Source organism: Chlorocebus sabaeus, chromosome 24 (assembly GCF_047675955.1).
Source record: "Chlorocebus sabaeus isolate Y175 chromosome 24, mChlSab1.0.hap1, whole genome shotgun sequence".
Taxonomy (NCBI): Eukaryota; Metazoa; Chordata; class Mammalia; order Primates; family Cercopithecidae; genus Chlorocebus; species Chlorocebus sabaeus.
This window is the reverse complement of record NC_132927.1, coordinates 71,533,746-71,554,838: the sequence shown is the minus strand read 5'-3', so window position 1 is coordinate 71,554,838 and position 21,093 is coordinate 71,533,746. Positions and strand designations below refer to the sequence as shown.

At 45.2% G+C, this 21,093-nt stretch overlaps 1 protein-coding gene across 2 annotated transcripts in view; it reads left to right on the top strand.

The window, feature by feature from the left end:
* CLMN (calmin) overlaps positions 1-21,093 on the top strand; it is a 135,906-nt gene that overhangs the window by 96,542 nt on the left and 18,271 nt on the right. For both annotated transcript variants that reach the window (XM_007987732.3, XM_037984458.2), the window contains exons 3-8: positions 5,038-5,133; positions 7,088-7,171; positions 10,394-10,486; positions 12,747-12,937; positions 15,299-15,492; positions 16,706-16,788. In XM_007987732.3, coding sequence (XP_007985923.3) covers positions 5,038-5,133; positions 7,088-7,171; positions 10,394-10,486; positions 12,747-12,937; positions 15,299-15,492; positions 16,706-16,788 — 741 coding nt within the window. The remainder of the gene's footprint in view (positions 1-5,037; positions 5,134-7,087; positions 7,172-10,393; positions 10,487-12,746; positions 12,938-15,298; positions 15,493-16,705; positions 16,789-21,093) is intronic.

Genomic DNA, 21,093 nt, shown 5'->3' with positions numbered 1-21,093 from the left:
ACCCCAGGGCTTTGGGAGGCTGAGGCAGGTGGATCACTTGAGTTCAGAAGTTTGAGACCAGCCTGGCCAGCATGGTGAAACTTCGTCTCTACTAAAAATACAAAAATTAGCTGGGCATGGTGGCACATGCCCATAGTCCCACTGGGGAGGCTGAGACTGGAGAATCGCTTGAACCCAGGAGGTGGAGTTTGCAGTGAGCCAAGGTCGCACCACTGCACTCCAGCCTGGGCGGCACAGCGAGACCCTGTCTCAAAAAACAAAACAAAACAAAAGGTTCGAGAGGAACTATTGACTGCCCTTATGGTTAACACAAAAGAAAAGTTCTCAGAGGAAATCACTGAAATGATTAGAAAGCAGAGAAAATAAATGTGGCTTTTAGGAAGGGGAGCTATTGACCACAATTCTAATTCACATAGTTGACCTTTAGGTCTAGGATGTTGCCCAGGCAGGCATTCGGCCACCCACACCTCTACTCCCCACGTGTAGAACGTGTGACGCGGTGCCACCACTTCACCTGGAGCATCCTCAACTCTACAGGTGAAAGGTTGTGTCGCACGTGAAGCTTATGAATCATCTGCCAGTTGTTTTCATTATTGGCACATTTTCGGCAATGCTGCTGAAGTGAAGTGTTATTTTGGGGGGGGGGAGGAAAACTGGTCCCCAAACCTGAGATCACTGAGCTCTTAAATTAATGCCTGATGTGTGTCAGGTAGCTGGAAATTCCTGCTGGGGGACACACTAGAGCCGTGGAGTATTTCTTTCTTTTTTTAAAATTAAAATAAATAAATACAGAAAAGTACAGAGGGTCATGTGGCGAATATCCCCGCACCCACTCCCCACCCCAAATGAACCTCTGTTCGCATTTATCATATCAAGGATTTTCTCCCTGGCCAAGTTCCTGCCCCTGTCTCAGGGCAGGTGGGTAGCGCCCACTCTGAAGATAAATCAGATAGCACCTGAAACTGATGTCTAATAAACAGGGCAAAATTAACAGCCATGTTTCCAACCTTGAGACTTTCAAGAACAACCTTTCATGTAAAGGAAACCCAGGCAGTCCTTGGTGAATTGGGCTTAACTGCAATTTGAAGGCTGTCAGAAATATTTACTGAGTCTCTGGCTTCTGGAAAAATTCCTTAATTTACCGAAGGAGTTAGATCATGAAGAAAGCCCTGGGGGTGCTGTTTATTCGGCCATACCGATCTCATGAAGCCCATGGAGCGTTTGGGGCCCAAGGAGTGTTTTCCCTGGCGCGGGTTCAATTTCTCCCCCTGCCATCTCACAGGATGGACTCCGGCCAAGGCCTTGTTTGCTGCTGCTGCTGAGGCTCTTACAGGAACTGTCAATGGAAATTATTCTTCAGGTTTAACTCAGAAGTAAGGCTTGGCCACGGCCAGGGCTGGTAACTGGAAATTTTGTTAGTCCATTTATCAGGGGGTATTTTGTTCGGGTCTCGCGTTTTCTGCCTCGCATTAGCAGGAATAACATTTCCGTAAGAGCCTCAGTAACCTGATCCCGTCATGCTCAGGGTGGAATGTGCCCAAGGAGCTGCAGCAGTTTGCAAAGAAAATAATTTGCCTTTTGGTTCAAAGTCGCTGTTGCCCTTGAAGCGAAGCCTTTTTCAATGCACCTGCGGGTGGAATTGCCCTGTATTTTGACTAACTGGGGGTAAAGGGACTCGTATAAAGGGTAAGGAAATGCCACCTTCCTCCATAAAAAATGAAACACAGGCCCTCCATGGCTGCCACGGGAAAGAGGCTTTCCCATAGGGAAAGGGTGGCTGGGCCACTGTTTCCTGCCCGTGGGTCTCTGGCTGGTTATGGCTGCCACCCTCCCATTGGCCTCAGGAGCTCCACGCCCCATTAATCCTGTCTCCCATGTGAGTGCCCAGCCTTCCCCTGTACCCAGGAGCAGAGAGAGCACCCAGACCAGCTGCTCTAACCTTGCCAAAGCCCCCAGTACAAAAAGGTAAACAGGGAATTCATGCTGGGGTGGGAGCTTATTAAGAATCAGGTTTCGGCTGGGCATGGTGGCTCATGCCTGTAATCCCAGCCCTTTGGGAGGCCAAGGCAGGAGAATATCACATGAGCCCAGGAATTTGAGACCAGGCTGGGCAACACAGAGAGACTCCATCTCTACAAAGAGTTTTAAAAATTAACCGGACGTGATGGCACATGCCTGTAGTTCCAACTATTTAAGAGGCTGGGATGGGAGGATCACTTGAGCTGAGGGTTTGAGACTGCAGTGAACTGTGATCATGCTACTGCACTCCAGCCTGGGCCACAGAGCAAGATATCATCTCAAAAAAAAAAAGAAGAGGAAGAAGAAGAAGATTCTAGAAGAAGAAGAAAAATGCAAGTTTCTGGACCCTGCTCCCAGAGATTCTGTTGCGATTAAGAGGAGTTATTATCAAGCTTGTTTAGACAGTAGAAATCTTTCTTCAAGCAAAGCGTTACCTAGAACCGTAAACGTAGTCATCCTTCCTCCTCTGGGGTTCCACATCTGTGGGTTCAACAGCAGATAAATAATATTCAGAAAAAAAAACTGCATCTGTACTGCATATGTACAGAGTTGCTTCTTGTCATTACTCCCTAAACAATAGAGTATAACAACTATTTATATCACATTTGCACTGAATTAGGTATTATAAGTAATCTAGAGGTGATTTTAAGTATACGGGAGGATTTGCATAGATTATATACGAATACTTATATATCAGGGACTTGAGCATCTGCAGATGTTGGTACCCGAGGGAAGTCCTGGAACCGAGCCCGTATAGATACTGAGGGCTGACTGTACAGGCCAATAAGAGCTGAGCCTCTCTGATTAAAGCCGGTGCAATGGGATCAGCTGCCTCCTCCACCCCCCTCTCTCCTATAGGATATCCTAAAGCTGCTCTGCTGAAGTCTTTTAAGGTTCCAGGGAACAGAGTTTGCAAATCCTCGCACTGGAGCATCTAACCCACAAGTTCCAGCTAGTTCTTTCGGCCATGTCCAGCCAAGCTCCTAGTGGATACCACCTGGACAGCAGACCCCTTCCAGGTCTAGGCCCAGAGAGGAAAGCCCAGGGCACTTCTGTCTGTTTTCCTTCCCAGGCCCCCCTCCACACTCCAGATCCTGTTTAGGGAATTGCGTTTTCCCTTAGGGAGAAGGAAGTAGTCTATGGGAACTGAGGCTGGGGCTTCTGTTTACTGACCCAGGGAACCCAGAAAATGAGAGAGTGGGGCAGAGAGAAGATGTTTCAAGAGCCGTTCACTACGAAGGGGCCGCCAACTGAGGACATCTCCCTTCCACTGATGGCCACAAGGCATACACCTTCTGAATGAAATGTCTTCCTGAGGAGGGCATCCAAGGCTCTGCAGGCAGGAAGCCACTTAGCAGTCAGCAGGTGGTACTGGGCTGGGCAGGTGGGTGCTGTGCCAGGCTCCCTACCTGCATGATCTCACTGCATTCCAGCCCAGCCCTCTGACGAGGACCAGATTCCTCACCTGACATTGCAGACAAATACACTGTCTTTGTGCAAGTGTGCAAGGTCAGGTTAGGCCCAGGGAGGTTAAAGAACATGCCCAAGGCCAAGTTGCTGTCAAGGTAGAACTTGGCTTTGAACGCAGGTATGTCTAATAGCCTTGCTTTTCATTGGCTCATGTGAGAGGTGCAATGTTGATTTATCTCAGCAAGTTGGATTTTGTGGAGGAATAGAGGAGTAGCGTGCAGCTTTTTTTTTTTTTTTTTTGGTACAACTTTAATGAGTTTGATTTGTAATAATGAACTTGAATTGCTTTTGTACCTAAACATATAAATACACATACACATATACATGAACATGTAAATCGACCTCTGAACCTTTGAGTTCCTAGTGAGCCTACACACGTGGGGTGAAGAAAGGATCCTTCCCTTCACCCAACCATTGAGCCATTCAGCAGGTCAGCTGCATCCTGCCAGCCGCCCGCCCTCCTAGCCAATTCTCACACACCAGCCCCCTTTCCTGGCTTCCCCTGGTAAGGGTCCCACCACCTCCAAATTTGGTCTAAATCTTGGTGAAGCAATGACGGGCACCTCAGGAGGGCACACTTTTGAAGACTAAAGCAGTCTTGGAGATGGAGGAGCCCGACTGACACCGGACTGAAGCCTGGAGAGTAACTGGCCAGGGTCTTGTCATTGCCATGTGGATCTAGGGTGCGATAGTGTTCGGCCCTTGTGGCCGGATACAGGAAACAGGACAATACCGAACAGCTAGCTTGACCAAATGCTGCGACTATCACTCATCCTCTTTGAACCTCAGTTTCCCCAGTCTAAAGTAAAGGGCGGCCAGGCGCAGTGGCTCATGCCTGTAATCCCAGCACTTTGGGAGGCCGAGGTGGGCAGATCACCTGAGGTCAGGAGTTGGAGACCAGCCTGGCCAACACGGTGAAACCCCGTCTCTACTAAAACTACAAAAATTAGCTGGGCATGGTGGCAGGTGCCTGTAATCCCAGCTCCTCGGGAGGCTGAGGCAGGAGAATCACCTGAACCCGGGAGGTGGAGGTTGTAGTGAGCCGAAACTGTGCCACTGCACTCCTAAGCCTGGGTAACAGAGTGTGACTCTGTCTCAAAAAAAAAAAAAAACAAAAAACAAATGAATAAATAAAATAAAATGAAGGGCTTGCACTAGGTAATTTCACATAAGCCCTCATAGAATTATTTTATTCTACAGAAGAATATAGTCAAGATATGCCATTTCTTTCTGCCCTTAAGCGTGTGGATGTGATCTAAACTTGGGATCTGAGATCTTCGGTTTGAAGGGCCCCCAAGGGTCACTTGTTTGATCAGCCGCCTGTTGGTGAATCTTCTCTGCAGCCTTCCTGCCAAGTGGCTGTGCCCTGCTGCCCGGGTGTCACCTCCAGGGGGATGGGCCTGCTACCGCCTTGGATGGGCGTTTCTACCTGTAAACAGAGCAGGATGTTTGGAAGTTTTCTCTTGAGCAGAAAGCTGCATCTCTGAAAATAGCTTTGTGGATTACACAGGTTGCTAATTGGCTACTTTCTTCCCTTCTCTTTCAAAGTGCAACCCACCTCTGGAAGTTAAAGATTTATTCATCGATATACAAGATGGCAAAATCCTAATGGCTTTGTTAGAAGTCCTGTCTGGGCGGAATCTGGTACGTATGTTACAGCAGGGTCAGAAAGAAAGAAAATGCAAAGGAAAACGCTGTTGAGGTTTTCTTTTCAACACAAATACCTGGACATACCCTATACTAAGAAACTCTGAAGCGGTGACTTTTTTCATTAGTGCCTACGAGCCATATAATCGTGTGGAACGAACTAGTACTTTTTATTTTTTAAGTCAATGTATTTTAGAAAATAAATGCCTAGTGTTTTCTGTGAGTCTGTTAAGGCTTAAGTTTAGAACTAAACAGTTAAAATTTAGCCAGCCAGCCATTATATAAACTAGAATGATCGCTAAGAATTGGAAACATTGGAAGAAAAAGGCCTTTTATCAACCACCCTAAGGCTAAAACTAGAACTGCTGGCTTCTAGAACATTCTTTTAAGTATGATTGAAGTTGAGCCAGCTGGTCTTGACGTTCATTCCACTTTGGACATTAGCCAGACTTCTCCGTGTTGTATCCGTCTGCTGTGTGCAGATTGGCCCTTGCTCTCTTCACAGATAGCAGAGTTTCTCAGCCTTGGCACTGTTGACATTTGGGTCAGATAGTTTCTTGTTGTGGGAAGATGTCCTGTGCATTACAGGACATTTAGTATCTAACTGCTAAATAACAGTATCACCCCCATGTGTGACAGCTAACAAGCTCCCAGACATGATGAAATGTTCCATGAGGGGGCAAACTGATCCAGCCCAGAATGGTAGAAGTGTCAGGGTTGAGAAAGCCTGTTCCAGAATCCAGTGTTTGATTTGGCCTTGGCAACCCATTGTACCTAACACAAAGGTGCAACAATGGGGTCACGACTCTACCAAACCATAGCTCAGCTGGCACAGAATGTCCTGGGTCTGTCCTTAACTGTAGGTCTATAGTCAAGAGTCCCTGCTTCTCTTCTCAGATATAATGTAGCTGGTATCTTATCAGACCCCTTAACCCTCCCACCTTTGCTTTCCCAGTGGCAAAACACAAGATACCTATTAGCAGCGCCCGCAGAGGGCTATGCAATATTATGTGATGAATTCTCCACAGTATTTGGTTTCTTAGAGGATCTCGCCATGAGCAGGGTCCCCAAAGGACTTCCTGAAAAAGTACCTTCTAGTCCCTTGTTTATGCTCCCAGCAATGCAGGCTCCCCACTTTATTGCCAGAGCCCTGGTCACCAGCTACTGTGTCCTTGGTGGGCCTCCACGGGCAGTCTTTGATTCTGTAACCCAGCCAAGAACAGTCCTCCACTTGCCCATGAGTGTGGCCTGGCACTTCACACCTGGTAGAACTGACCCACTGGTTTGCCTTGTAATGCAGTCTTCCCCCAACCTGGAGGAGCATCGATGCGGTTCAGTTCAGGGTGAGTTGGCTGTGATGACATTCCTGGTATGTAGAGCTAATGTTGTCAGAGTTTTAGCTTCCGCAGACATCTCTCTGCCTCTTTCTCTCTTTCGACCTGGGATAACTGTCCACAAAACTCTTGGCTAGAAAACAGAAACATCTGCCGCCACTGGGGAGGACCTTGGCTGGATGATTTAGCAGCTGAGCAGTGATGCTGGCAGCCAATGCTCCCTGTCCTAACACAAGCAGCAGTTCAGGGAAGCGAACATATTAACAAGGGTCTCAGGAGAAGGGAGGAATCTAACAAGCCAGGAGCTGGGTCCCAGAGAAAAAATTGACAAATTTGTCCCTTGTTGACCCACTTTGGTTCCCCCGAACTCACCAACTTCAGTGAGTTAAATCCCAAGTACTGTAAATAAGGCTGACCTTTGAGAGCTCTCTGATGTCACATTTGTATGTCCTGAGAGGCACCTGTGTGAGTTTGGATGCATTCCAGGTGGGTTTTAGTTGTGAGCTTTTTCTTGAAATTGATGTGAAAAAAGCAAAGCACACCGAGCGGCACCGCTGGGCATTGTGAAGTGCCTGTGTGGGTTTAATGTGCTTGTTTTGTTCTGTTCTGTTTTATAGCTGCATGAATACAAATCCTCGTCGCATCGCATTTTTCGGTTGAACAACATAGCAAAAGCACTTAAGTTTTTGGAAGATAGCAATGTAAGTGTTTGAAGCACATCCTGCTAACACAAGCTTGTCCTGTTAGGAAAAGGATGTCATTTGAAGTTCAGTGCTGGTCGCAAGAGAAGCGTGAGATGGGGACTGATCTAAAATGGTCAGATTAAATTAAGTTTAAATTTCACAGAAATCACTCAGATGACCCCTTCGTTGGGAACACAGTCCCTGACTCCATGCCCACCCACTTTGCAGCCATCAGGATTAAAACTCTGATGGACGTTCAGTCGTGGAAAGGCAGAGCGGCTGACTGGCTCAGATATTTATAACTTAGTTCACGTTTTCTCCTTCATTCCCTTGAATAAGAGTATGGCGAGCATGTCCGAGTGTAAAACTTTCTCTTGAAACTTAGAATATGGGAGAAAAAGGGGAAGAGGGGGGCTAAATGAGCCAGGGGGAAAAAAAGTACAAAATTCTCCCTATCTTGATGTAACTTTCTAGACTCCAATGAGCTTTTTCTGTGCCTGGAACTGTGCTCCACGTTCTTCACACGCGGTTAGGGGCGGCTCAGCAGGGAGGACATTTCATCGCGCCTCAGAGCACAGTTTTATGCCCATGTCAGAGATGGGCTGCCCCACAGGACCAGCTCTGTGACTTGCAAGTTATTCAACTTCTCTAAGCCTGAGCTTCCTCATCTCTAAAATGGGCATATTGTGAACACTAAAGGAACTGACCTGTGAAAAGCACTCTCCATTCTCAGGATGGCCGTTATGACTCAGCAGGCCCCTGAGTTATCCCCGACATGCCATAACTAGGTGTGATACCACCTTATCCCAGCTGAGGAGGGAGAGGGGATATTTCCATAAACCAGTTGGTCCCGCTTGTTTTCAGTCTGGCAAAACCAGCTGAGTTACGAGGAACAAGAGGAGGAAAACATTGTCCCTGAAGCTCTTAACTGAAGTCTGGCTGTTAACTTTTTTATTCACCACCAAAAACAAAATGGCGGCTGGGCACCCAAGCCACAGTCTTTGGAAATATCTGCTCTTTGGGACCTTGTACTGCCTGCAATCACTACCTTCTCTCAGCCCAGTTCTCTGAGGGAACTAGGCACCTCAGGAGGGTTTTATTCTCTAAATGGTCCTCCCAAGAGCCAGCGGCTCCCTGCTCAGCCCTGCCCTTCCCCTGTTGGGATGGTGCACCATGGTGTTTATGGCATTCCTACGAGGCAGCTCTGTCTCCTCACTTTGAAACCTCAGCTTAGAGGGCCACAGCTGTCATTTGCCATGTGGGCCTCCCCCAGGTGAAAGGGAAGGCGGGGGTGATCAAGTTGACTAGCAGCTTTGGTTCCCCTGGACTGGAATGTGCTCAGTAAAGCCACAGAAACAGAAGGAGCTGTCAGAGCAGAGGCTTAGGAGACGAGCAGGCGAGTTCTCATGGGTGATCCGTCATGCAGGACGTGTGCTCGTGATGAATGTGGACGCAGTATTGAACCTGAATTTGATCGACTGTGTTATTCACAGTATTGACAGCTTCCTTCCTGGCCTCCGACCTGCCAGTGATGAGCCTGTGTTGTCTGAATTATATTCTTGGCATCTGCCCTCAAAACAGGCTGCAGCTAGGGAACCCAGAACTCTCCCTCGATTAGGCAAGCCCAGGCCTAACTGATTGGTGTTGTCGGAAACCCATGACGAACTCAGGATCAGAGACCCATGTCAGACAGGTTAAAAAGCCTTGAGGGGAAGAGAGAGAGAAAAGAAATAGAGGAGAAAGAAAAAGGTTTTGTATGAGATGCTTTTTTCAGGTTCTCTTTCCCCAGTCTGCCAGGCAGAATTTTGCAGTGTGGACCTGATAGTGTATCTTGACTTTATTTCTCCTGTCTTTCTCCTGAAGAATGACTTTTGCTTTATTAAGGGTTGTTAAGAAAGAAGAAACAAATGTGACAGACACCAGTGTTGCCTGAAAAGCCTTAAATATTTATTCTCTGGCCCTTTTTAGAGAGGTCTGCAGAGCCCCCAGTCTGTGTCCAGTGCTTAGATTTTGTTCGTGGAATGAACTGATGACTTAGGGCAGTGATCCTCAAACCCGAGCATGCGCTGGAATCACCTGGTGCACTTGTTAAAATGCAGATTTCTGGGCCCACCCACAGAGTTTCTGATTCTGTAGGCATAGGGGAGAATGAGCATTTCTAATACAGGGGTCCCAAGTGATGCAGATGCTGGTGGTCCAGATGCCAGGTTGGCCTTAGGGATTTACCAAGAGCATCATTCTGTGGTCAGAACATAGTTAAATACATAGATAAGACCTTAGCTAAGTGTTTCTACAGGAGGCACGTTTCAACTCATCAGTGGGGTATTTTCTAATGGTACAGAAACCCTGGGCATAAACCTTATCCCAGTCTACTATTTCTAATTAGCAGTCAACTCACCCACCCACCGTCCATGATTGCTCATGTCGGTGCTCTGTGTTCGTTCCAAGGACGTGCTAAATCCAGGTGTGGTGGTGTTTGTGTAGCAGACAGACCTACCGGACATTTTCCGTCTCTCTTGGAAAAGAATGACTGAAACCTTACCAGCTGTGTGATGCTGGGCATGTTATATTTAACCTCTCTGAAATTCCCTCATCTGAACTGGAGGGACAATAGAAGTACCTACTGATATGGTCTGGCTGTGTCCCCACCCAAATCTCACCTTGAATTGTAGCTCCCATAATTCCCTAGTGTCGTGGGAGAGACCTGGTGGGAGGTCATTGAATCAGGGGAGCAGGTCTTCCCCGTGCTGTTCTCGTAATAGTGAATACGCCTCCTGAGATCTGATGGTTTTATAAAGGGAACGGTTCCCCTGCACACGTTCTCTTGCATGCCGCCATGTGAGATGTGTCTTGCTTCCCCTTCACCCTCCACCATGAGTGTGAGGCTTCCCCAACCATGTGGGGAGTCCATTAAACCCCTTTCCTTTGATAAATTACTCAGTCTCGGGTAGTATCTTTGCAGCAACATGAGAACGGACTAATACACCTACATCATAGGTTTATTGTGAGTGTAAAATGAGTTAATATTTGTAAGGAGTTTAGAATAGAGGCTACACATGGTAAGTGCTATGTATGTGTTAATTAAATACACTTTTGCATGCTGAGTGTCCTTGAGAATGGCAGGGTAAGTAAGAAAAACAGGCTTATGCAAACACACACACACACACAGAGAACCAGAAAATAACATGTGTTATCCTCCCTGGACACCCCCCTTTAAGTTCATAAATTGCTTCCCTCCAGGTAAAACTGGTTAGCATCGATGCAGCAGAAATAGCAGATGGCAACCCTTCTTTGGTTCTTGGGCTGATATGGAACATAATCCTCTTCTTCCAGGTAAGATCATTTCCTTTCCAAAACACACAATCATGATCTTGTGTCTGCTGAGCGCCGCAGAATAGAGTGGGGCCAGATCGAAGGAGGCAGTGAGACTTAGTTTATGGCAGATTTTATCTTTTCTACTCACTGAAAAATCACCAGAAAAATCTGGTTGCTACAGTCCCTGTGATTTTAAAAGTGGTGTGAGTTCTCTAGAAGAGAATAGTCATCCTCTTGGGACTGGAAGAGTTAAATACTTACTTCAAAAAATAACTTTGTTCTAAAGTGTTGCAAGAACTAGGGAAATACTCCTGACCAAAAATGGAACTTGGTAGAGTTACTTTGCTGAAATCACTCAGTGTTCCTTAGAGATGATTAAAGAGCTTGTACTAAAGATGCCTGAGGAAGAAGAATAACAGGCGAGACCTTATTGTTCCCTTCTTTGCAACTTCAGCCTCTAATTGAAAATGCAGATTTTATAGAGGAAGAACTGGATCTGTGATAGAGGAAGAACTGGATCTTCTTATCTGTGATAAGAAGATGACGTTTTATTTTTATTTTATTTTTATTATTAAACTTTAAGTTCTGGGGTACATGTGCAGAACGTGCAGGTTTGTTACATAGGTATACACGTGCCATGGTGGTTTGCTGCACCCATCAACCCATCAGAAGATAACATTTTAAATTGTGCTGAAGTTCATTTCCCTGTCAGGAGAGAGCTGGTATCTCATTTTCTAGAGCCCACTTGCTTTTGGAATGGAAACTTGTGGTTTGCTGTTCGATTACCCTCCCAAGAGTGAAAGTGATCCACCTGGGCGTGATTTGCTTGGGATTTTGGCTCAATGCCTGCATTTCAGAGAAGCATGAGCACAAACAAGGTCTGGAGACAGTAGTTCCTGTTCTGGGTGAACCCTGAACTTAAAAAAAAAAAGACTCTCTCTCTCTGAGCCTCAGTTTCTGTGTCTGTGAAATGGGAGCAGTGGTCATACTAGGTGGAGAGCATCAAAAGAAGCCATGTGGGCTGGGCCCAGTGGCTCACGCCTGCAATCCCAGAACTTTGGGAAAAGGCCATGGCGGCAGGGTCACTTGAGCCCAGGAGTTCAACATCAGCCCTGGAAACAGAGCAAGACCCCATCTCTACAAAAAATAAAATTAGCCAGGCATAGTGGTGTGTGCCTGTAGTCCCAGCTACTTGGAAGGCTGAGTTTGGAGAATTACTTGAGCCTGAGAGTTCAAGGCTATAATGAGACATGATCCTGCCACTGCACTCCAGCCTGGGCAACAGAATGAGATCCTGTCTCAAAAAAAAAAAAAAAAAAGAAGAAGAAGAAGAAGAAATAAGAAGCAGCAGCCACCATGTGTTATATGTGTGCTTCAATTACTGCTATCTGTTATTAAACTTCCTCAGAGATTCTGGAAACATCCTGAAGATGTAGTAAAAGTCAAGAACTTAAATCCACCGCCCTAGGGCTTCATTTATGTATTGAACAAATATCTTTTGAGTTTCTCCAAGGTGCCAGGTGCTTAAAGTAAAAGGCCCTTTCCTCATGACCCTTTGGGATCACAGACAAGTCAATCCTATATGGCAGAAGGTGATGCTAGAGCTCCAAGCAGGGGCAGCTAGCTCAGATGGGGGAGTGGAGTAAGGAAAGCTTCCTGGAAGAAGTGACACCAGAGCTGGGTTTTGAAGGATGAGTAGGAGTACGCTAGACCTCCTTACTCATCCTTCAAACTAAGTTAGACTTAACCTACTGTGTGTGTGAATTGCCTAAGAGTGGTATTGAAACAGATTCTGATTCTAACAGCTCTGGTGTAGAGCCTGGGGTTCGGCATATCTTACAGAAGTCCTCGTGAGAGGAGTTCACGGAGGGAAGGGACATGGAGGCAGCAAGGGCAGGATGAGCAGAGGCAGTGGGGCTTGAAAGAGCTCCGTGAAGTCTGGGAGTGATGGGCAGTGAGAGGAAAGGGGTGGTCGAGTCGAGTCAGGAAGACCTGGTACGAAGTGCTGGCTGGAGCTGGAAAGACTCCAGGAAAAGATAGTCCTCCCCGTATAGTGTAATTACGGGCACCACAAGCCACAAGAAATGGACAGGCCATCGCAAGTACTGCCTGTCCCCTGCCACAGCCATCAGAAAAGGTTTCTCGGCATTCAGAGAACCAATTCTGCATGAGCTGTTCCCTCCAGCCACGGTTCATGTGGCCACCCGCCAGACAAGGTGGGTCTGTTGCTGAGAGGGTGGGTCTGTTGCTAGGGTCTGAAATGCCATTTTCCTTCCAGATTAAGGAGCTCACAGGCAACCTCAGCAGAAACTCTCCATCTTCCAGCTTGTCCCCTGGCTCAGGAGGCACAGACTCAGACTCATCCTTCCCACCCACACCTACTGCAGAGAGGAGCGTGGCAATATCCGTGAAAGACCAGAGGAAGGCCATCAAAGCCCTGTTGGCGTGGGTGCAGAGGAAAACGAGAAAGTAAGCTGCAGCCCCTCTCCCCATGCCACTTCATTTAACTAGCTGCTTTCAGGCAGAAGAAAGGAGAACTAGTATGTATTAAGGTGCCAGTTATGTATGTGCCCATTGCTTCATATAGAATATCAGAACAAGGGGGACAGTCGTGGTGGCTCATACCTGTAATCCTAGCACTTTGGGAGGCTGAGGCGAGTGCATCACCAGGTCAGGAGATCAAGACCATGCTGGCTAACACGGCGAAACCCTGTCTCTACTAAAAATACAACACATTAGCCGGGCGTGGTGACGGGCGCCTGTAGTCCCAGCTACTCGGGAGGCTGAGGCAGGAGAATGGCGTGAACCCGGGAGGGAGAGCTTGCAGTGAGCTGAGATTGCGCCACTGCACTCCAGTGTGGGCAACAGAGCAAGACTCCGTCTCAAAAATAAATAAATAAATAAATAAATATCAGAACAAGAAACACTGCATTTTTTTTGGTTTTGTAGTACACACACAAAATGCAGTTTGCGGAATGTTTGGTTTGCATAAAGCTGATGAGAAGATTTGAATACAAATCAGAGGGACTTTCATCATGTTGTCTCCCAAAATGGGCATGTCTCTTGGATTCTAATGACTTGTATGCATTTAAGCTTCAGGGTGTCTTCCAGAGTCTGTACCTACTTTAAAGATAGTAATAATAAAGGCTGTAACGTACTCAAAGTTAGGTCGGATCTTCCAAGATCGAGACGGCAACTGGAGCCAAGTTCCGGCCCTGTTTCTCCCTACGCCAGCGGCAGAGTGATTTGAGCAGTTTTGTATCAGGCCTTTTTACCAGTAGCAGCCCACAGCCCCTGGGCCATGGGCACACATGCCAGACCAGTGTGGTGGAAACCTAACCAACTTGGGGCTGCCCCAGCTCCTCAACATGCAGACTGGTTGAGATCCTGGTAAATCATTTACTTTTCCAAGCCCCAGCTGCAAATGGTATCCTATCACTCACTGCCTTCCAGGACAATTAGGCGAAATCCATGAAATCCATGAAAGAGCACCTTGCACAGTGCTAGCCCATGTTAAGCATGTCACAAATATTGATTCCTTTCTCCCCTGTGTGTGGAAATAAAAGAGGGAAGAGAGGCTGGACCTTTAGAGTTTTGATGGAGAGATCACACGGAGTAGATTGAAACTGACAATTGTGAACCACCATTAAATGTTGTTTACATACAAACCAACCAAAAAAGGGTTCATTGTCAGGGGTTAGGGTAGAAGGAGGATGTGACTGTAAGGGAGAGGAAGTGTCTTGGGGTGATGGGACAGTTCTGTTTCTCTGTTGTGGTGGTTACATTAATCTGTACACCACCCTCATGAAAATTAACACCTGTGAAAATGTGAAAATCAAATGCAGTCTATAGCTTAATTAATAATTATCTTGGACCAATGTTGGTGTTCTGGTTTGGATAACATACCCTGGTAGCATAAGATGCTGTCACTGGAGGAAGCTGGGGAAACAATAGGGACTCTCTGTACTGTGCTTGCAACTTCTTTTGGGTCTTAAATAATTTCTAAATAGGTGCTTGGGTTTTGTTGTTGTTGTTGTTGTTGTTGTTGTTGTTGTTGTTGTTTTAAGAGAGTTCATTGACCACGGTTGAGGGATTGGTGGAGTCACAGGATGGATTCTAAAGGAAATTAGTGCCTGGCAGGATTCTCTCCTCTTTTGTCCTTCACTTTTACTTTTAAAAATTGAGGCAGCCTCCATTTTACAAAATAGAATGAAAGCTCTCTGCCCCCACTTTTACAATGATGCTTTTATTTCTATTACTGATAATAGTAGCTGTCATTTAGTGAGTGGCTTTCTTGGGCTCCCAACGTTGCATATTAGGTTGACCCTATGACATGGCCATTCTTCTGGGGCCAGGCTTGACTTTCCCCACAGAAGCCCCAGCAAGTTCACTGTGTGGAGTTTGAGGCTCAGAGAGCTCGTTGGCTTGCCCAAGGCCATGGCACTAGAAGCACAGGGGACAGCTGAGGCACAAACTTGTGTCTTTCCGGTTCCATTTTTATGGCCCAGCACGTCCTTGTTATGTTTTCAATGTCACTGATACAAGGAATGGTCTATACAGTTGGTCCTTTATGTGTCTGGGAATTGGGGAACCCAGGGTCCTATTTCGCCTCTTTGTTCGATGTATACCCTCCTACTCCATTTGGCTGGAAATGGAAATGTGAGTGGTTCAGGGCAGCTCTCCCATGCTCAGGGACCAAGGCATCTTCACCTGGCAAGGTCGGCAGCTCTGCCCCACTCAGAAACCCACGCAGCTGCTGCATGCTGACCTTGTTCCTTTGAGTCTGTTTCCTAACCAGCAACCCGGCTGCCGCTGCTGTGTCTCCTTCAGGTATGGCGTGGCGGTGCAGGACTTTGCAGGCAGCTGGAGGAGTGGGCTGGCTTTCCTGGCCGTGATTAAGGCCATTGACCCCAGCCTAGTGGACATGAAACAGGCCCTGGAAAATTCCACACGTGAAAATCTGGAGAAGGCCTTCAGCATCGCACAGGATGCCCTGCACATCCCCAGGCTCCTGGAACCAGAAGGTAGCAGTGGTTCTCTCTTTCTTTCTAATAATTTTTTTTACAAATGTACCACTTGCTGTCCCATGTAGAAAATCTGGAAAATACAGAAAAATCTAATGAAGATTTTGTCTCCTGTATTTCTACCACTCAGATCATATGGATATTTTTCCAATATTTTATATGCCTCTAATTGTATTTTTACATAATTGGTATCATTTACTGTATGTATAATTTTGTGCTTTTTTATTTAACATTATGTCATAAGTATTTTACGTACTGCTACAATGTATTATTATATATTTTTATTGGCTGCATAATAGTTCATCTAGTGGGCATAGTAAAATGTACTTAGTGGCCAGGCGTGGTGGCTCACGCATGTAATTCCAGCACTTTGGGAGGCCGAGGTGGGTGGATCACCTGAGGTCAGGAGTTCGAGACCAGCCTGGCCAACATAGTGAAACCCCATCTCTACTAATAATACAAAAATTAGCTGGGCGTGGTAGCACAGTCTGTAATCCCAGCTACTCAGGAGGCTGAGGCAGGAGAATCGCTTGAGCCCAGGAGGCGGAGGTTGCAGTGAGCTGAGATCGTGCCACTGCACTCTGGCCTGGGTGACAGAGCCAGACTGTCTCCAAAAAAAAAGAAAAAAAAAAATGTACTTAGCTCTTTCACTACTGGTAGACATTTAGGTTGTTTCTGAAATATTTCCTTTTGTATGTAACAACATCACAGTGAACATCTTACTAAATAAAGCTCGATGTGCATCCCAGATTATTTCCTTAAGGACCAGGTTTCATTAGCAGAATGACAGAGGAGAAGAGTCCATGCCTGTTTAAATGGTTTGGCTGTCTCTGTGAAGTTGCCTTCCACGTGGGTTAGGCTAACGTAGGACTCCCTGTACCATATGTAGTCTGCCTGGTTCACCGTCCTTGCCCATGGAACCAGCAGTGAGCTGGCTGCTCGCTGTAGAAGGGACTAAAACAGCAAGGAAGAAGGGACAGAATTTGGGGAATAAGAAGCCCTAGATTCTGTATTCTTGCTTCTCTGTTCTTCAGCCAGCTGTGAGATTTCAGTCAAGTGATTCACCCTCTTTGAGCCTAAAGTTCCTCAAGTGGCAAATAAAGAGAAAAAACCCTCAATGATCTTTGGGATTCTTCCCCATCAGGCATCCGGGAATACTATCGAAAGCATGTGTGTTTGTATCTCCTGCTAATTCCTGTCTCTCTCTCGACAGACATCATGGTTGACACACCGGATGAGCAGTCTATCGTGACTTACGTGGCACAGTTTCTAGAACGCTTTCCAGAGTTGGAAGCCGTATGTTTGCTTTTCTTACCTTTAATTCAGACACCATACATTTCCATCTGCTGGCCATCAGACAAGGCAGGGACGTGGGCAGCGTTGCTCTGTATAAGTAGCAGTCAAAATTGCCAGTTGCTCCCAAGTCCCTTGAGCACGGCCTTACCACATTTTAATTTCAGAATGATAGCAGTCCTCCCTCATATGCAGGGGATACAGTTCAAGACCCCCAGTCAATCCTTGAAACCTTGGATAGTACCGAACCCTATATATACCATTTTTTCATTTTTTTCCTATACATACCTACCTACGATAAAGTTTAATTAATAACTTAGGCACAGAAAGAGATTAACAACAACTAATAGTTACATAGAACAATTATAACCATGGGCCAACATCATTACGTTTGCAGTTTGGGGCCTTTATTAAGTAAAATAAAGGTTATGTGAACACAAGCCCTTTGATATCATGACGACTGATCTCTGATCATCCAGACAGTTACTGAGTGAGTGATGGATGGGTAGCATAGATGGCGTGGATACGCTAGACAAAGGAACGAGTCAAGTCCCAGGCAGGACAGAGCAGGATGGTGAGAGATTTCATCCCACTACTCAGAACAGCACGCCGTTTGAAACTTAGGAATTGTTTATTTCTGGAATTTTCCATTTAAGATTTTCAGACCACAGTTGACCATGGGTGACTGAAACCTCGGAAAGCAAAACCTCAAATAAGGGTGGAACTATTTATATGTAACATGTGTTAAGTTTCAAAGCAGGATGGAAAGTGACGCCTCTCACAAACCTCTTCCCATGACAAACTTTATTAAGATTATAAAAGATGCTTACTTATAAAATGGATCTGCTTCTTGATTTTTTTAGATGTCAGATGGAACATGTTAGCATCTACCAGATTTTTATCAGTGTTAAAAATCATAAAAGACAATGATCATTGAAAAGCCTGCCTTACTTGGGAGGCCAAGGCAGGCGGATCATGAGGTCAGGAGATCGAGACCATCCTGGCTAACATGGTGAAACCCCGTCTCTACGGAAAATATAAAAAATTAGTCTGTGGTGGCAGGCGCCTGTAATCCCAGCTACTCGGGAGGCTGAGGCAGGAGAACGGCGTGAAACAGAGAGGCACAGCTTGCAGTGAGCCGAGATCACGCCACTGCACTCCAACCTGGGCAACAGAGCAAGACTCTGTCTCAAAAAAAAGAAAAGAAAAGCCTGACTTTTTATTTTCAGAATTCCAGATTATACTTGGTGACAGAGTTTTTTTGGGCGCAGAATCAGACCTTTTAGAAATTGTCCTGGCCCTGTTGAACTCCCACCCAACCCATGCACAACCGCGAGCTGATAATAATGACAGCAATGACAGCCTTTTCTTGAATCCTTTAGTAATTGACTGAACCCTTGCCCCTGGCTTAGGGGACTCAGAAATAAACTAGATGGCTGAGGTCCCTGGCCTTGTGGAGGTTTGTTCTAGTAAAGGAAACAGTTACAAGTCAGCAAAAACATAACTTCGGGTAGTTATGAGTACCAGACAGAAAAAAAGAAAGCATAAAGGGTTAAAGGATGCTTGCAGGAGAGGGGAGCTGCTTTTCTAGCTGGCTGCCTTGCCCCTGTGTCTCTGGGCTGCCTGCCATTCCTGCAATCCAGCATGGCTCAGTATCATAATCCTCTTTTATAAACGAAAATAAGCATCTCAAAGAGGCTTAAGGACCTCTCCATAGTCACTCAGCTACCACGCACAGAGCTGGGGTTTGGCCCCTCTGTGTTTCCAAAGTTCAGGCTCTTGGTTCCCTTACAACATGCAGCTGAAACTGGGGCTCCATTTTGTACAGAAGAGCTTCCCAGGATCCTCCATGCCGGGGCTTTCATCCTGGCCCCCACCTGTGTGTGTGTTTCCTGCCTGTCCCTGCACCACATATGGACGCCTTACAGGGTGCTTTGGAAGTAGGAATTCCTGGGCTGGACTGCCAGTTCTCCACTTGGAGCTGTGTGACCTCAGGCTAGTGACTTGACCTCTCTGATACACATCTGTATCGAATGTGTATCTGTTGAATGTGTGTCATCTGTAAAATGGAACTATGACCCACATTTCGAGGTTATGTGAAGAATAAACAGTTATGTAAAGTACCTAGTACTGTGCCTGGAACAATGGTGGATGTTTAGCAAATAATGGTGACTTGATCAATGGGTATAAAGTTACGGTTACATAGGAGGAATCAGTTCTGGTGTTTCTATTGCACAGCAAGATGACTGTAGTTAATCATAATGTAACCAGTGACTCACATCTATAATCCCAACATTTTGGGAGGCTGAAGCGGGAGGATTGCTTGAGCCCAGGAGTTAAAGACCAGCCTGGGCAACAAAGCGAGACCCCATCTCTACAAAAAAGAAAGAAAGAATAATATACTGTGTATTTCAAAATGTCTAAAAGAGAAGATTTTAACTGGTTTCGTTACGAAGAAATGATAAATATTTGAGGAGACGAATGTATTGAGTTCTCAGATTTGATCATTTTACAACGTATACATGTTTTAAAATATCACATTATACTCCATAAATATATATAATGGTTATTTGTCAATTAAAAATTTAAACAAAATCAAAAGAAAGGGATCAGGCCCTGCCAATACCTTGATTTTCGTCCATTGAGGCCTGTTTTGGGTTTCTGATGTCCAGAACTGTGACATAACACGTTTTTGTTGTTTTAAGCAAAAAAAAAAAAAAAAAAAAAAAGTAGTGATTATTATTTTGCAATTCAATTTTCCTGGCCTGTTACTGTATTTTGAAATACTAGGCATTGGGGCTTTCATTTGCCCTGAGCTCTTAATCTCTAGTCAGAGTTTGAAATCAACTAAAACATACAGTATTTGACTGAGTCAAAGCCACAGCTAAAATTGAGCAAGTCTGACACAGATCTCCCCAATGCTGAGGTCAGAAACTGCAGATGGGAAAAGATTGAGCCAGAAATAATATCTGGAGAAAGTCGTCCTGGTGCTTAGAACATGGTGCGTCATTGCAGAACAGTCTGTTTACATCTACAGGGGAATACAGATGAGAATTCGCAGCTTATCCAGGCACATAGTGAACTTAACAATTCTGCTGAGTGAGTTCATTTCAGTAAACATTTGTTGGGCCCTGACCACGTACCACACATTGTTGCTAGCTTTCTGGCCCAGCAAATGGCTTCTCTTGGTAAATGTGCTATATGCATTTGAAAAGAATGTGTCTTATGCAGTTAAAGAATACTCATATTCTTTACTATGCTGTTAATATGTTAATATGCTATTCTAATATTCTATATTTATACTGATTTTTCCTGCTTTCCTGATCAATTAATGTAGGAGAGAAATGTTAAAAAAAAACTCCAACTGTGATTGTGAATGTATTTCTCCTCTTAGTTCTGCCAGTTTTTGTTTTATATATGTTGATGCTATGCTGTTAAGTGCATAGACACAATTTATTATATCTTCCTGATGACTTGATTGCTTTATTTTTATAAAATTTCCCTCTGTCTTGAAGTGTGCTTTGTCTGATATGAATATAGCCGTAGCAGCTTTCTTACGATTAGTGCTTATGTGATACTTTTTCCATTTTTTTCCTTTCAGTGTATGTATACTTATATTTAAAGTATGTCTCCATTATTTTTGCTACTATATTGTCATTTACTTCTACATATGTTTTAATCCTCAATACTTTGCTATTTTTGCTTTAAACAGCTAGTAGGCTTTTTAAGAAAACTTTGAAGTAGTCTTTTATATTGACCATGTATTTACCGTTTCCAGTACTGTTCATTCCCTCCTTTAGGCTTTATATCTGAGATTGTGTTCTTTGGGCCTGAATAACTATTTTTTTTTTTTTTTTATTGCTTGTAGCATAGATTAGTTATTCTAGAGTCTTTGCTTGCGAATTCCAACTCTGGGTCATATATGGGTCTATATCTAGTGATTATTTCTTCTCTTGATTGTGGATTTCGTTTTCCTGCCTCTTCATGTCTTGTAATTATTTTATGTCCAACTTGGTATATAAAAGAACTATAGAGGTTGAAGTAGACGTCATTTTTTTCCCTCAGGAAATATAGTGCTTTCCCAAACAAGTGCGTAAGATGAGGAGCTGTTGTTTTGATCCTATCAGTCAATAGGAGCTGTGTTGCAGTTTTATTTAATTTCTTCTCTCTGGTTTTAAATGATTTGAGACTGAAGTCAGTTCACTCTATCAGTGCATTGGGAGTCAAGTGCTTCTGTACCACAAAGTCATTTTCTGCTTTTTAGCCCTGCCCCCAGCTGGCTCTTACACAGCACAGTTCCCTGTGTGG